Source organism: Pan paniscus, chromosome 1, assembly GCF_029289425.2.
Source record: "Pan paniscus chromosome 1, NHGRI_mPanPan1-v2.0_pri, whole genome shotgun sequence".
NCBI classification, from domain to species: domain Eukaryota; kingdom Metazoa; phylum Chordata; class Mammalia; order Primates; family Hominidae; genus Pan; species Pan paniscus.
This window is the reverse complement of record NC_073249.2, coordinates 141247069-141265417: the sequence shown is the minus strand read 5'-3', so window position 1 is coordinate 141265417 and position 18349 is coordinate 141247069. Positions and strand designations below refer to the sequence as shown.

At 35.6% G+C, this 18349-nt stretch overlaps 1 protein-coding gene across 3 annotated transcripts in view; it reads right to left on the bottom strand.

The window, feature by feature from the left end:
* Nucleotides 1-18349, bottom strand: part of ZNHIT6 (zinc finger HIT-type containing 6) — a 55850-nt gene that overhangs the window by 11899 nt on the left and 25602 nt on the right. For all 3 annotated transcript variants that reach the window (XM_003805297.5, XM_034934176.3, XM_063607154.1), the window contains exons 6-8: nt 16090-16158; nt 13949-14029; nt 12484-12561 (exon numbers count right to left, since the gene is read on the bottom strand). In XM_003805297.5, coding sequence (XP_003805345.2) covers nt 12484-12561; nt 13949-14029; nt 16090-16158 — 228 coding nt within the window. The remainder of the gene's footprint in view (nt 1-12483; nt 12562-13948; nt 14030-16089; nt 16159-18349) is intronic.

Below are 18349 nucleotides of genomic sequence, written 5' to 3'. Positions count from 1 at the left end.
TAAAAAAAAAAAAAGTAAAGCTAAGTAGATCCTCAGTAAATATTCTCTCTTATTCTGTTGTTGTTTTGTTTTGTTTTGAGACAGAGTCTCGCTCTGTCGCCCAGGCTAGAGTCCAGCGGCGCGATCTCAGCTCACTGCAATCTCTGCCTCCCGGGTTCAAGCGATTCTCCTGCCTCAGCCTCTCGAGTAGCTGGGACTACAGGTGTATGCTGCCACACTCGGCTAATGTTTGTATGTTTAGTAGAGACAGGTTTCACTATGTTGGCCAGGCTGGTCTCAAACTCCTGACCTCAGGTGATCTGCCTGCCTCAGCCTCCCAAACCTCTCTTGTTCAGTACCAACATCCAAATGTTCTTTGTTCTTGCAGGCTGCACAGGGTCTTCACTATCTAGGTACTTCAGTTCCTAACCCTAGCTAACACCTCTCCTTAATTGGTTCGTATTCTTTTTTTGCTCAATTTTATTGAGGTATAATTGACAAATAGGAATTATATATATTATTTAAGGTATACAATTTGATTTTTATTTTTTTTTTGTAGAGACAGGGTCTCCCTATGTTGCCCAGGCTGGTCTCAAACTCCTGGGCTCAAATGATCCTCCTGCCTCAGCCTCCCAAAGTGTTGGGATTACAACAGGTGTGAGCCACTGTGCCAGCCTCAACTTGATATTCTGATGTATGTATATGTTGTGAAATAATATCATAATCAAGCTAATTAACATATCCATCACCTTACATAGCATTTTTTTCTTTTTTCTTGTGATAAGAACACTTAAAATGTACCCTCTTAGCAAATTTCAAGTATACAATACAGTATTGTTAATTATTTGTTTCTTAAAATTCTTTCTCCTCCATGCACTTTTTTCCCCCTCTAATTAATGTAGGGATTTTAAATCTTAATCTTTAGTCTTAATCTTGCTAACAAAACATACATTTCCTTTGAAGTTAAAACTGAATGCAAGTGTCTCATCAGTACAGACTCTTACATCTTCAGTCTTTATTAGGATGTATATTACCTTGCAAAATATGATTAGGTTCCTCAGAGAAACTTTTGCTTAGAGGTTCAATAGTCCATGAATTAACTACATTATAGAATGGTATTATTTTAGAGTTGGCAGGAACTTACAACCCAGTCTTTTTTGTCTTCCAGTTAAGTATACTGAAGCCCTGAGAAGTTAAGTATCTTACTCAGGGTCTCTCAAGAAAATGCAGAGTTGGGACTATAAAGTCAATTTTGTGATTTCTTTCACTCAACTGTGTGCTTGTTCATTCATTCCTCATTCAACAAATATTTACTGAGAGTCTACCATGTTCCAGACACTGTTCTTGGCACTGGGAATACAATGGTGTACTATAAGGAATTTACTAGAGGTGAAAGGACAGACTTTCCAGGAAGAAAGTATATGTGTAAGGTAAAGATAGGAGGAGAGAGCTAGGTCTATGGAACTGGGTAGAGAGCGGATATGTTTAAAGTACTGAGCAGAGAATGGGTATTGGAATACACATAGAATTCACAGTTTTGGTGCCTAACATTTAAATTGGTCACAAAATATTCTATAACGTAACAAGGATAGGTAAGTTTAGTAGATTAACATTACGCTAAAATATCACTTGATTTTAGAGAAAACTCACATTTTATATTTCACATAATTTCCTTAACCAAGAATCAGAATAGAATATATTTGAAGTAAGACTATCACTATAGAAATTGTAGGCTTGCAATCTGCCAAGAATTTGACCATCACATCACTTTGGATCACTTCAAATACAGCCTCTCAAACTAACCTTCTCAGGTTGAAAGCTACCGAGACCTCAATAGTTGAGTTTATATCTGTCCGGTAAACACTCACCGAACTGTGCCAACTAGCTGAGCTTCAGCTTTCTTAAAGCTAAGTTAACAATTCTTATCATAAAACTGCTTTAACAAGAATACCACATATGAAGCCCATTCCATCACTGGAAGAGTATCATCTTTGAGATGATAAGAAAAGTTTAGCAAACCACTTGACATATTCCCTTTCTGTGTGTGGACATTCTTCAGGTTAACTCTAACATTTTCTAATCCTTAAATGATGATTCCTTTGTTCTGTAATAGAATACAGAATTGCTATAATCCTTAAATGATGCTTCCTTTGTTCTTTGTTTTATTCTCGCTTTCTTTTAGAATCTATATCCAAAACGTGGTCAAAAGTTAATGCCATTCTGAGCACATACTCATCCTGACCATGATTACTTCGAAAAATAAACAACAATCCCAAAAAGGTATAATAAAGAACTGTGGTTGGGTTTCACATAATCTGAGAACATGCATTATGATTATTTATGGTGCTGAGAGGCATGTACTATATTGCAAAGAACATACTAAGGCTTTGAGTGCAGGCAGACCTAGGTTTGGATCTAGGTTCTACCATTTAGTGGTCATACAGCTGTAGACGGGCTATCCATTTAATTATAATACAATTATAATATGTATGAGGTGCTTACCAGAGTACCTAAATAATAGTAAGGCACTCAATAAAAGTATGTCATTCATACTTACTATATTCCATAAAGATACATATTAGCCCCCAGATTTAACCTTGATTTTAAATCACTCTTGCAGGAAACAATTCTTGTGTTTGGGAAAACTTATTCAGGGTCTTCACATTGTTTTGCTTAAACATAACCTAAAATAATTGTGAAAAACAATGATACTTTTGTACATTCTTAAATTGACATCCTACAAGTTTAAGTAGATGCAAAGAACATAATTTATGGTGTATTGTGAATATTGATGTTTTAAGATGAAATATATCACCCTTAAGTAAATTCACTAGACTGTAAATATCATGGTAATTTAACATCAATATCATCCATTAAAAAAAAAAAAAAGAATAATGGCCATGTGTGGTGGCTCACACCTGTAATCCCAGCACTTTGGGAGGCTGAGGCAGGCAGATCACTTGAGGCCAGCAGTTTGAGACCAGCCTGGCCAATATGGCAAAACCCTGTCTCTCTACAAAAATACAAAAATTAGCCAGGTGTGGTAGTGTGTGCCTGTGATCCCAGCTACTTGGGAGGCTGAGGCACGAGAATTGCTTGAATCCAAAAGCCAGAGGTTGCAATGAGCTGAAATTGCGCAACTGCACTCTAGCCTGGGCAAGAGAGTGAGACTCACTCACTCACTCTCTCTTTCAAAAAAAAAAAAAAAAAAAAAATATATATATATATATATATATATATATATGCGCTCTGCTTTCTAAGTTAGAAATCTTACTTGTTCTCTGTTTTTCCATTCCGATTCTCCTGCAGAATTTTATACCAAGTAGTATGTTTATACCTGACCTTCTCTGCAACAAAAATGTAATGTAAAATTTAATTTCATTACCTATGACCTTTACGTTTTAAATAATAAAATTTCTTCTGAACTGAATAATTTTAACTATTATTAACATCAAATTGATCAAAACATCACAAATATATTACAAACAAATTAAGTTATTTTTGAAAAACATCTCTTAACGTGATGGACGAGCACTGATGATGGCATCTTCTATTAAAGGCATGGTTGTTCACTATTGATTCTTAGATTAAATGATTTTCCCCCATTTATCAACTTGGTATCCATTAACAGAATCAAATTTCAAAAGGAAAACAAGAGGAAGTTTACATAATCCCATCTAGAGAGCAAGCTCTTATTCTTCACTAATTCTTCAACAGTTATTTTCAGGGGATCTTAGGCAGAAATGTCTCTGGCTGTTTACATAAGAAAAGACATCTGAAAATAGTTAACACTGTTCTTAGAAATTCTGGAATTTCTTCAGTGTTCTCCAGTATATATTTAATTCTGCACTATTCTCAAAATAATTTTTAAGTTCTAACTTTTAACACACATCTTATAAATTTCCTATTTAGAGTATCTTCAAAGTATATTTTTCAATTATTCACCGTAAGTCTAAAACAAAGTCATCTAATTTTCCATTTCTAGTACAGTTAGGCAAAGAGCACAGACTAATCTTTAAGGAGGTAAAATGTGATTTAAAAAAAATCCATTCTAATATCAATTGACATGTTTCTTTATACAACTTCAACAACTCAACTGAATATATCTACCAAAAACTTGTCACATGTCAGACATTGTGTGGGAACCAACAATGTCCTCAAGGAGTTTACCAACCTGGCCAGTGTTTCTCAAAGTGTGGTCCCAGGAAAAACTTATATCACGGTCACCCTTGGGAGGCAGAGATTGTAAAAAAAATAATGTAGGTTTCTGGGTCCTATGTAAGATTTACTAAACCAGAACCCTAAGAGAGTGGTTTGGAAATCAACATTTTCAACAACTGCCCTAGACTGTTATTATGGATACTGAAATCTGAGAAGCATTGTTCTGAAAAGAAATACAGGTTACATGTTCCACTGGGGAGAGGTTTACAGGAAGGAAGAATAACTGGCCAGTAGTGAAACGGGGTCTTTTCTTGCTAGTGAGTGGGTGCAAGCCAAAAGAGGTCAGGTGGGGCTCACCTGAGGCCTTTACACAGGTAAAATCAATTTCTCAAAAAGGAGATAGGAAAAAGCATTTTACCTCTTCACTTCACTGAAAATGATTTTAAAATATTTTAGATTAAAGATCCATAAAGTTCCAAGGAAGGTAAAATAGCCTTAGTTTTTAAAATTTAAAAACATCCTCTCAGCATGGAAATAAAATCATCCAAGAGAAATAGCTCATACTTTTGCTGGTTGCTTTTCAAACAAAAAGCATTCCAAAATTATTAACTAAAACCAGCACAGGAGGAAACAACTAATAGGCTCTGTGCAAGTACAACAGGATAATATGCGCATGAACAGTAAAAATTTTTGTGATATCCATGAAATCAAAGCTTAGGTAATACTTTAACCTGGGCTTGGGTTTAAATCTAAATTCTTGGCTTTACAAGAAAAATTCTGGAAGCAAAGTGAAGGCAATGGTTTGTCTTTCCATCAAGAAATGATTAAGTCTGGAGCGTCCATGCAAAGATGCCCATGCCCTCCACTGGGCACCTTTTATGCCTTGTATTTTAAGTATCTATCTTTTGCGGTATTTATCACATATCATTCTTCCCATCTAGACTATGAGCTCTTTGAGGGCTAGTCTTGTAGATGTCTATATATCCCTAGGTATTAGCACTGGGCTAGCACATGAAAGGGGCTCAATGAAAATTAACTGAATAAATGAAAAATACAGACCTGATCAATCTTAACTGATACTTTAGGTCAGGTTCATGTATCAAAAAGCCTGACCCTGAGCAGGTACTACACTTTCTGAAGTAACTTTTAAATTATACTAGGCCCTTGTTACAATCTTCTCTCTCTCTCTTCATTGAGAATTGAAGCCCCCAACTGTTTACATGATATACAGATATCATGTAAACCAATAAAAAAACCCTTTAGAGCAGGAATCGGCAAACTACAGCCAGGAGGCCAAATCCAGCCCACTATCTGTTTTTGTAAATAAAGTTTTACTGGACCATATTCTAGTCATGTCCATTCATTTAAGTGGTCTATAGTTGCTTACGTGCTACAATGGTAGAATTGACTAATTATGACTAAATGGCCCACAAAGCTGGAAAATATTTACTATCTGGCCATTTAAAGGAAAAGTTGCCCAAGCCCTGCTTAAGGGTATTAACTTGGCATCAATACCTAGCATACAGCAGGCATATATACATATATATATACACACATATATATATTTTAATGAATTAGCACACTTATTAAAAAATTAAGACTGAACACTTACTGTGGAAAAGTCACTAACACAACTCTGCAGGAAATATAAAAATGAAGATGCCTACAGCAACCACTGTCTTCAAAAGAGAGTTAATCATCATGTGATTTAAGTTTTATTGGGATAAAATAAGTCAAATTTATAGAAACCTATGAGAAATGCAAAACACTTTTAAGGTTCTAAAGATACAGAAATCATATCCAGTTTGGGGGAAGGAAATGAACTCTGTTGCAGACACTGGTAACTAACAGTCTACATAAAAGGAATGGAGAAGAAAGGACAAATGGAAGACTCATTGTGGATGTCAATTATACAAGGTAAGGTGGCAAGGTAGAAGTCAAGAAGTAGTTGAAGATGCTGAGCTGCAAGGTCTTACGCCTGGCTTACTAGAACAACAGTGCCAGTAATAGAAAATGCATACCAACATTTGTTGACTGCTTACTCGATGCCAGGAACAGTCAGTCCATTAAATTTGAAACACACACATCAGGAAGAAATAGATGCAGTGTAATGAAATCTAGACATGTTGAGCTTAAGATTTAATGAGATGTGTAAATGAAGATAGCTGGAAACCAAGATTTGGAGGTTGGGAGAAAGGTTAAAACTATATCTAGATTTGGGAGTAATTTCTACAGAAATAAGTTGACAATATCTTAAGTTCCTGAAATCTCTCATATTCTTCCAATATCCAATTATGTCAAAAGAAATGTTAACAAACACAACTGGTTATCTGCTCCCTTGTGTTTAGTGGTGAGTGGCCTGTTGGGAATGTATAGCTAATATTACACTTGAAGTATATCCCAGAAGTATAAGAAATTATATGGCTGATGCATGCCTAGGGCCTCAGCTATGCAGGAGGCTGAAGCAGGAAGATTTCTTGACCTCAGGCGTTCAAGGCTGCAGTGAGGCTATGCTTGTGCTACTGCATTCCAGCCTGGGCAACAGAGTAAGATCCTGTCTCTTAAAAAAAAAATTTTTTTTTTTTCAAAATGAATTTGGTTAAAAGAAGCTGTTAAACAAATAAACAAAAAAAGTAATACATGATACAGTTACCTACTACCAGACATGTGGAACTTAAACACCTCTTACGTTCATTCAATCATTTCAGCATGATGTTCTAGTTGAAACTCAAAATACTTGAATAATACACAGGAGTGATTTTCTGGGTGCCAGGCACTGTATTCAGTAGCTGACAAATATTAACTCAAATTAATCTTTACAACGATGCAGTATCATTTCTGTTCTGATTCCCACTTTTAGATGGGAAAACAGGCTTAGTAACTTTCCAAGGTATGTATCAAATTAAAAACACAATTTTGACCTTACAGCAAATCTCTGATGTACATTTTTGCATAAGAGCAAAAAGGTTATTCTGGAAGTTCTCATGATTTGGTTTAGGCTTAGGAAGCAGTTACAATAAACTTTTATTTATTATAATAAATGTACTATTTGTAATGGTGAAACTTTTGGTCTAAAGAGTCTAGTCTAGAGCCTCATAAAGTAAAGTAAGGTATACTACACAGATTATGTATTCTGGAAGGATAATATTACTATTTTTTACTAGCATACAATTTCACTCTGAAGATATCCTAATAATTAGTAGAGTAAGGTCATTCTTTTCTAAAGTAGTGTTCCTGAAAATGATGCCACCCCTACATGAAACTCAACATGCTCTTAGCCTCTCCAGCCCTTACTTTCATCTCTCTGTAAACAGCAATCATGCCAGAAACCGCAGTCACCTTTGATTCCTATTTATTGCTCCCTATAGCCAACTTGATCACCAAGTCTTACTGTTTTTTTTTTTTTTTGCTAGATTTTTACAGTTTTCTACTGCCAATGAGACCAGATCCAAACAGCGTTAGTATTGGGTCTTGAACTAACTCTTCAACCTTAACTTTTAAAAAAAAGTTTAAAAAATACTGCTCTGCATACATCTATACACTCCAACCTCCTCAAATCACTTACTTGCCTTGTTTATGACATACCACGCCCTTGCACTTCTTAAGGCCCTCTGTACCCTCCCCTAGTCATAGGCCATTCACCTTTAATAAAAATCAAACATCACTTCCACAACAAAGCCTTCTGATGACATGAGGATACCTACTACCTTCCACATCACTTTTAAGACTTAGACATAGGTTTCTTATGATATATACAGTGTGTCTGTTTTCCCTACTACAACAGAACTGTATTTTATTCATTCTTGTATAAACTCCAATTTTTATTTATATGCCTAGAAGATTAAATGTACTTAATGGTTTTTTTTGAATAAATTTGGAAAGGATCATCCTATAACTGCTTAAATCACACACACAAAAAAAAAAAACCACGAAGATTTACAAGTATCAAAGAAGCAAAGTAAACATAAAAAACAAAATGTATCTAAATTTCTTTCTGGTAAATATTTCCATAAAAGTAAAATCCAGGCTTAAAATTTAATAGATTTGGAAAACTGTACTTGAATAGACAAAGTCAGTTGTTTTATAAATTCTTCAGTCAGTAGTAACTTAAGTGGGCAGTAATACAACAGCTGCCCTCTGATAGTGCCTGACATTTAGCAACATAGGCTTTTCTAGTCCAAAACCACTCATTTACTTTCTGAGAATAGAAAGTTGGTAAGAAATAATGCGGCAAAGGGCAAGAATGGCTTTACTAACACAAGCATCTTACATGAATGATCTTCTCCACAGGGGCAGGAACACTCTTCTTTACTGCCATAGCCTCAATGTCTAGAATAGCATCTGGACTTTGGCATACTCACTGTTTGCTGAATGAATAAGTGAATTTATTTAAAAAGCTATAATAGCTTTTCTAAGAGATAAATTCAGACCCTATGTATTCTGGAAAGAAAACTCCCAAACAGATCAGTAGCGAATTTCTTAGATTAGACATACATTCTATGATCGCAATTTAAAAAATAAGCCATGTATAGCAAAGCTAAAACCTGGGAAAAACTTAACCATGCTCTAGCTGACCAGGTATATCTATATCATGAGACAATTGCTATATACCTTCCAAGAATGGAAAATAAAACCAATGGAAACTGGCATCATCAAGTATTTGGTAAAAAGACTTTACTCTGAAGTTACTGTAATGCTGTAAATGTAGAATTAAACAGCCACAAAGAAACTACATGTTTCTGATTTCTAAGCACTTTTCAGGAAATAATAAAATGGTTCTATTTAGAATGCTTATCTTAAATTAGAGCTTAACATTTATAACCTATAATAATTTTCCTTAGATGTTCTCTGAATGTACTTTCCTTTAAGGATGTAACTGTAATGTACTTTCCTTTAAGGATGTACCAATCAAATGTAAAAGCTCATCTTAGTCCATTCATGAGTATGTTACACAGAGAACATTATGTTTTAAAAATCTGATAAAAAATAAAAATCTACGCCTAAATATATCTCTATACTATCTAACTTCATTACTTATGACTACAAAATACTTATAAAATTGAGGTTCTTTAGAAATTAGCATAACTATGCTTTGTGGCTGACCTAATAATCAGAAATATAAAGATGCCCTATACCAATTTAGGTCCACCTTCAAGATGAAAGCTACCTCAACAGGAATTTCTGACATTATTATTGCTGTCAAATGATGCCATCACTACTCAAGGCTAAACAGAATGGCAATTTTTAAACTGGACCTGGGACATAACCTTTTCCCCCTTGCTTTGCTTTGGTAGTATTTTCATATATTACTTAGTTCGAGTCAATAGCAAAAATGGGGGAATTTGGAAGATGAGCTTTCTCCACAGATAAGGTAGAGTGAAAGTACTTTCATGTTCCTCAGACTGGCTCAGGTTTATCTTTTTCTTTTTTTTTCGAAGACGAGGTCCTGCTATGTTGCTCAGGCTTGTCTCAAACTCCTGAGCTCAAGCAATCTGCCTGCCTCAGCCTCCCAAAGTGCTGGGATTACAGGCATGAGCCACAGGCACCCAGCTAGGCTCAGGTTTAGTATCAAATCAGTCTATTCTAGGTATTCCTTATAGTCAACACCACTTACTTTTTACTTTATTAATCTACTATTCCCTTCACTTTGGCGATTAAAAGGTCAGTTTAGTTTAGTAAAATCCTAAAATCAATTCCACGTAATTCATGTTTAAACAAAATAATTTACATTGTTTCCTTGGAATTTACCTCTAGTCAATCATTACATAATTCTTTTATTATCTGTTTCATCTTCTAAATTCAGTTCCTTTCTTGCCATGTGCCATCTTTTATCTAATTCGTTCATTTAAATGTTATTTATGTTTTAAGCCATGAGACCATGGCTTTAGTCTCACAAGCCTACTAAGAGAATATCTCTGAGGGCTAATGTGTCCACTCACCTAAGCCAGTCAAACTTGACTCTGACAAAATAGCCTCTTCTTCCAAAATTCAAGGAAATCAGAATTCTTGGTAATAAAAGACAAACAGGGGATACTGAGTATTTTAAAATTTATAGTATAGAACACACTGCTTGGGCCCAGAGAACAGTTATTTTTTAAGTTGGAAATGTGTACTGTAAGTCCATGAAGAGCCAAAGTGGATGGAAATCTCTTTGTCCTAGCATACCAGGGTTTTTGAGAAGAGCTGCAGTAATGCCTGTAAGATGTTATGTCCCCAAAGGGAGCAGTTAAGGAAACTGCTCTCATGCCATTGCATAGAAAGGAATCAGGATACCCAGAGACCACAACTCAGAAAGCTACAAGTCAAAACATTAAGACTTATTTTAACAAAGAGCCAAATGGGATAAATCTAAACAAAAAATACGTCAAAGAAGTATGCTTAAATGAAACTCACATGACCTAGCTCTAGGCATTCAACTCCTCTGTGCTTCATTTTCCTTTAAGGTCCTCACTCTAATGTTATAACTTTCCTTCTTTAGAGTCCCAAAGAGGATCGAAGTTGTCAATAAGCAGCAATATTTTGAAAACAAACTTTTTTTTCTGAGCAGTAGACTTAAAATATTCAGTAAACCATGCCATAAACAGATGTGCTGTCATCCAGACTTTGTTGTTCCATTTACAGAGCACAGGCAGAACAGATTTAGCATAATTCTTAAGGGCCCTAGGATCTCTGGAATGGTAAATGATCACTGGCTTCAACTTTAAGTCCCCAGCTGCATTAGCCCCTAACAAGAGGGTCAGTCCATCCCTTGAAGCTTTTATGGCAGGCATTTACTTCCCCTCTCTAGCTAAGTCCTACATGCCATCTTCTTTCAATACAAGGCTATTTTGTCTACATTGAAAAATCTTTTTAGTGTAGCCACCTTCATCAGTTATCTTAGCTAGATCTTCTGGATAACCTGCTGTGGCTTCTACATCACCATTTGCTGCTTCACCCCACACATAACCCACAGGTTATAGAGGGCTTCTTTCCTTAAACCCCATGAACCAACCTCTGCTAGCTTCAAACTTTTCCTCTGCAGCTCCCTCACCTCTCTCAGCCTTCATAGAGTTGAGAGTTAGGGCCTAGCTCTGGATTAGGCTTTGGCTTAAGGGAATGTTCGGGCTGGTTTGATCTTCTATCCAGACCACTAAAACTTTCTCCCTATCAGCAATAAGACTGTTTTACTGGCCGGGTGCGGTGGCTCACGCCTGTAATCCCAGCACTTTGGGAGGCTGAGGCAGGCGGATCAACTGAGGTGGGGAGTTTGAGACCAGCCTGACCAACATGGAGAAACCCCGTCTCTACTAAAAATACAAAATTAGCTGGGCGTGGTGGCACATGCCTGTAATCCCAGCTACTCAAGAGACTGAGGCAGAAGAATCGCTTGAACCTGGGAGGTGGAGGTTGCGGTGAACCGAGATCACGCCATCGCACTCCAGCTTGGACAACAAGAGTGAAACTCCGTCTCAAAAAAAAAAAGACTATTTTACTTTTTAATCATTCTTGTGTTCACTGGAGTAGCACTTTTAATTTCCTTCAAGAATTTTTCCTTTGCAATCACGACTTGACTAACTAGCAGGAGAGGCCTAGCTTTCAGCCTATCTCGGCTTTCAACATGCCTTCCTCACTAAGCTTAATCATTCCACTTTTGATTTAAAGTGAGAGATGTGACTCTTCCTTTCACCTGAACACTCACAGGCCATTGTGTGGTTATTAATTGGCCTAATTTCAATATTATTGTGTCTCAAGGAATAGGGAGGCCTGAGGAGAGTGAGAGAGATGGGTGAATGAGTGGTTGGTAGAGCAGTCAGAACACACACATTTAAGGCTGCCACCTTATATTGTGGTGCACCCAAAGCAATTACAGTAGTAACATTAAAGTGTTACTACTGTATCACAGGTCACCATAACAGATATAGTGCTAACGAAAAAGTCTGAAATATTGCAAGAATTACCAAACTGTGACACATAGACTCGAACTGAACATGTGCTGTTGGAAAACTGGTGCAGATAGACTTGCTCAATGCAGAGTTACCACAAACCTTCAATTTGTAAAGAATGCAATACCTGTAAAGCTCAGTGAAGTAAACCACAATAGAACAAATAAAAGAATGCTTATATTTTAAAATATTCTATTTCCCCTATATCAGTTGACAGAAAATAAAATATTCTAACCAGGGTGATTTTTCAACCCAATTTATCCTATAAGTCTGATTATTTTGAATTCTGACTTGAAAGTTGAAAAGTAAAAGTCATGTTCATAGCTAGATAATTAGTTTAATAACTTGAGCTAATCAAGCTACTTAATTATATTACAGAACTAAAAAATATTTAAAGAAATGGGGAGGGGAGCAATTTTACCTTACTAAATTTTGCTGCATATATTCAATCTTCATTAAAATCTGAACCCCAGTTTGAGAGCGAATGTAGGCTTTCAACCTGAAATAAAAACATCATATTGAAGGAAAAGCTGACTTTTAATATATTTCAAGATAGTCTTATGGAGACTAAGCATTTGTACCTAATAATACTTAAAAGTTCATCTATTTAAGCATAGAAAAGGAGATAAAGATGTTTTCTAACCAGAAATCTGAAAAGAAAATAATTTTTTTCCTCTGTTGAGTTAAACATCTTAAATTTTAAAACACCTGTTTCAATAAATTAATCTGGCTATATAATTTTACAAAAATGTATCCTATTCAGTGACATTTTGTCTTACTGGTAAATATATGACTAATGATAATAACTAGGTTACCAGTTATAAGGAAAGAAACTCAACTATCATAGCTATTTTAAAGACTGCTTGATATGTGACACGGGTCTGGTTCAGTCTGGGCATGACCTTTTATCAAAAGCAAAAGAATGAGATTCAACTAGAACTGGATTAGACATTTTAGAATCCACCCAGTCTAAAATTTAAATACCAGGTTATTCTGGAACCAAACCAAGCACTCATTCACATCCCAAGCAAGTACCATCTGGAGAAAATAAAGTCAACCGGGTTTCTGCCCAGGAGCACTAATAACTCACACTCTAATAACAATCTCCGTTTTCGAGTAGTGTCTACTATATGCTAGGTCCTGTACTAGGAATTTCATATATGCTATTTCTTTTAAGCTTTGTAACAACTCTATCTAGGAAGTGTTATCATTCTTATTTCACTGATGAGAAAAAATAAGGCCTGGAAATTAAGTAACTTGCTCTTAATCACACAGCTAATAAGGGACAGAAACAGCTATTTTAACCCAGATATCCATGACTGAATCTTTCCACTATGTTATGTTAACCACTTTTGTCCATGCTGTATTTCTGGACAGGAGGCAGAGTGTACTTTACTTAGTTCTATGAAGACTTGGCTGAAACAGGATTTCCTGTCTTTAAGTTACTTGGAAACTTTTCATTTTCAGAGTTTCTCGTTCAACCTCAAAGGTAGTTTAGTTTAAGGGTTAAGAGTAAAGACTTTGACTCCAGACTGCCTGGGTGTGAATCCTAGCTTCCCTGTTTACTAGCTATAGGATATTACTTAACCACTTCAAGGCTCAGTTTCTCCATCTGTAAAATGGGTATAATAATAATCTACTTTTCAGAGTTATTGTGAGGATTAAATGAATTAACACATTTATTACTGTCTGCTTTGAAGAGTGTCTGGAACATAGGAAACAATGAATGTCAGCTATTTCTACTGACAGACCTTCAGTAAACACCAAGAAAATGTGATAGAAAGTAAATTGCACTACACATCACATTCTAATAGTCATGGTTGACCCTAATAAGTACATCAACATTTTTAATTATTTCAGAAAGTTACAATATTTTTGAAGCATACCTTTGACGAATTACAGGGTCAGACTTTTCAGGATCAATGTAAGGTTTTAGGATTTCATTAATAGTTTTATCATCTGGTACTCTTTACAACAAAGAAAAAAAACAAGCTATATTAGTATTTATAATTTTCTACTAAAGGTGTTAATTTTGAATTATTAAATATTGTGGCTTTTTTGGTTTAAATAACTGAACAAAGACCTTTTATATTACTCTTGGCAAAATAAAATATCATTTTAAGCAAAAATTACTTAGGAAAAAGCTCAAAAAGAGTTCTTGGACACACTTAACAAGGTCTTAAAAAACAACATTTTGAGAAGTTCTGTATAAATCAATAATAAAAATATGAAGCCTCTTTTAACACACACCTGTACTCAAACATGAAAAGAAGAGGTCAGGATAAAATATATTTGAAACTAGCAGAAATAATAAATCTGAAAAAAGGTTTCAGATTTCAGTGCATGTTCAAATTTATTCATTCTAATTTATAAGATCAAGTTAAAAAATTGATACTAATTTCCTTGGAAACAAAACATTTTAAGTTTTCCAACTTTCCTCCATATATGCACACTGTTTTAAACTTATATATAAAGCTGTATAAACAAAATTAAGACACTGTTTTAAAACAGTAACTTTCCTCAACCATTTATACATATTCATATATACTATTGGCTACATACCCCTATCTGTAAAATAAGTCTTTTCCTTGTATGCAACTCCAAATAACAAAGTTCTTCACTAAAATCCCTTTGACAGCTACAAAGAGAGGATATTTATGTATAATGTAGGAATATGCTAAATATACTACTTAAAGAGCAACTTTAAAATTTTCCTAAATCAAGGAATGAAATAGTTCACAAATATTAAAATGATTTGTTATTTTTTTAATTTTTTTTTGTTGTTGTTGAGACAGAGTCTTGCTCTGTCGCCCAGGGTGGAGTGCAGTGGCATGATCTTGGCTCACTGCAACCTCCGCCTCCCACATTTAAGCTACTCTCATGCCTCAGCCTCCCAAGTAGCTGTGATTACAGGGGTGCGCCACTTCCCCCAGCTAATTTTTGTATTTTTAGTAGAGACGGGGTTTCACCATGTTGGCCAAGCTGGTCTCGAACTCCTGGCCAAAGGCAATCCATCCGCCTTGACCTCCCAAAGTGCTGGGATTATAGGTGTGAGCTGCCGCATCTGGCCAACATTAAAATGTTTAAATGACACTTGAAAATGTTTATAGGCTGGATGCGGTGGCTCACACTCGTAATTCCAACATTTTGGGAGGCAGAGAGGGGAGGATTGCTTGAGGCCAGGAGTTTGAGACCCGCGTGGGCAACATAGTGAGGCCTTGCCTCTACAAAACTAAACAAGATTAGCTGGGCATGATGGCCTGAGCCTTTAGTCCCACCTACTTGGAGGCTGAGGTAGGAGGATCACCTGAGCCCAGGAGGTTGAAGCTGCAGTGAGCGGAGGTCCATACCACTGCACTCCAGCATGGGCAACAGAGCAAGATCCTGCCCCCACTCCCCTCCAAAAATAAAGAAAAAGAAAAGAACAAGTTTTAATATGAAACAGTAACACAAAAAACTTTATGCAAATTAATTCCAATGAGTACACATATATACATCTAAAATAATGTATTTTCTGAGTGATACACTATAATGTTAATAGTAGTAATCTTTGCATGGTAGAATTTTGGGTCATTTTTTCACTTCCTTAACAACCACCCAGCTGAAGAAATAGGAAAGTTTCAGCCGTCTAATTCTCCTCGGATCCTTCTCCTCAATACTTGCTTTGCTGCTAAAGAAACCATCATCAGGATTTCTATGTTAATAATTTCCCTTAGAGTTAGTTCTATCACCTTTGTAGGTATTCCTAAAAGTACACTATTTAGTTTTCTGGCTTTTTTCCCCCATATTTACAATCATGTTCTCTACATTCTTCCTTAACTTGCTTTTCTTATATTATTTCTGAGATTCATCCATGTTGATGTGCATAGCTGTAGTTCATTCATTTTTAGTGATGTTTAGCATTTCATTGTATAAATACACCACAATTTAGTTATCCATTCTACTACTGACATTAAGTTAACAGTTTATTTTAAATACACAGCCTTCAAATTAAAACAAATCAGTGATTGAAAGATAGCAGTGATACCTTTTTTCTATGTACTCAGCTTGACTTTGAGGAAACTGGAGCTTCACATGCCAACAAAACTGTTGTTTTCTAAGAGAGAAAATAATCATGTGAGAATCAAGGTAGATAATAAAAGTCTGGATGCAAATTGAACTTTCTAAATTTTCACTTTAAGATAATTCTAAAATTATTCTTAGACTTTAACATATATTTTCTATTAAGAGCTAATTTCTCTTGCAAGGGTTATTAAGAAAGAAAAAAAAGGGAAGCAGTTCTAAATTCCAAGGACTTCACATTTCTGAATCAGAAAGCAATTTCTCATAGTTCAGGGGCTTTTGAGAGCAGTGTGCTACTATTTGAAGTTTACAAATAAATTTCCTCATGACTAAATACAATGAGCTGATGTCTTTGCTTGACTAGTCTGGAAATTAGGTGAATGAAGTATTGTCCGGTTGAGTCCAGCTGGCTGGAGATACACTTCTGAGGCATGAGTACGTGCATTCAGTAGCAAAACAGGAGACAACAAGCTGGTTGCTAAGCAGAATGCACTTTGAGCTACAGTCTTTTTGCTTTCAGGTCTAAACTTTGGTTTGACATAGGATCAACAGCAATAACTCACTAAATGCCTGATTTTAGAAAAATGACTATATTTAATATATCTAAATTTAGAGACACTGACATGATTCCTTCTTTAAAAATTCTAATGCTCAAAATATTGAATCCAATACAGAAATCTAAATGTCTTCACTACATGATGATTTTACACAATGTTTTCCTTACTTAGAAGAAATTTCTAACAATCCAGTAGAGCAAGTTAATGACTACCGACATCTCCTTAAAATCTATCCCATAGCAGTAGGACCCCAAAATCTAAAATAATTTTCTTTTAATACAATCTATCTTTCACCAAACATCTATATGATTTAGTAAAATTTCTGTCAGAAGACAAAGAACATAATTTTATTGAGAACAAAGTTGAAAAGTACCCTTTACTAATCTAAAGGACAGATGTCTAAAATCTCAGAGGAAAAAACATTTAAAAATTTGAATGCAAAAGCAACAGTTACTAGTTTTAAATAAATAATTCTTCCAAAATAAAACATTTTGCAATATTCATTATCTGTGAAATAGGAATACCATAATAGCATTATCACAAGGCTGACTTTTTTTTTTAATAAGAAATAAACAGATTTTGTTCATCTTTTTTTTTTTTTTTGAGACGGAGTTTCGCTCTGTTGCCCAGGCTAGAGTGCAGTGGCATGATCTCGGTTCACTGCAAGCTCCGCCTCCCGGATTCACACCATTCTCCTGCCTCTCTCCTGAATAGCTGGGACTACAGGTGCTCGCCACCACGCCCGGCTAATTTTTTTTTTTTTTTTGGTATTTTTAGTAGACACAGGGTTTCACCACGTTCGCCAGGATGGTCTCGATCTCTTGACCTCGTGATCCACCTGGCTCGGCCTCCCAAAGTGCTGGGATTACAGGCATGAGCCACCGCGCCCGGCCTGATTTTGTTCATCTTAATGCATAATATAGTTTCTTCCTAAATGTATGTTTTTTCAGGTTAACTTAGGGAAAAAAAGGATTACCAACTTGCCATCTTATGGAATTGTAAACCATACTCAATCACCCCAATTCTTGCTTGAGTAATTTCAAAAACCATTAGCCTTTTAACATTTAATACACCCTGAATACATTCAGAAAGCACTTAACATTCCAAACACAGAGAGAAAAGCCCTCGGAAATCATTTTATTTGTTGTAGTTAACTAGCTCTACTTATAACAAAGTCATTCATTGCTATACATTGCCAAATTATTGATAAAAATATTTCTATATTTGGCCTCAGCTCACACATGAACAAATTTGAAAAGTACACTAACTTTTAAAATGTGATCTTCCAATATTTCAAAAACAAAGAAAAACAGAATAATGTAAAGAACACTCAATGCACCCATATTCAGATTTAACTCATTTACAAATTGCCGTATTTTTGAGGTACTTTTATTTCTTCTAAGAAATAAAGGGCTATTGACAACAGTAGATGATTCTCTATATGTACTTTAACCCAAGGTGGGCAAACAGAAGTTGAAGGGTGTTGTATAAAGAACTGCTGGGGCTGGGCGCAGTGGCTAAAGCCTGTATAATCCCAGCAATTTGGGAGGCCAAGGTGGGCGCATCGTTTGAGCCCAGGAGTTTGAGATCAGCCTAGGCAACATGATGATACCCCATCTCTACAAAAAATACAAAAATGAGCCAGGCATGGTGGCGTATGCCTATAGT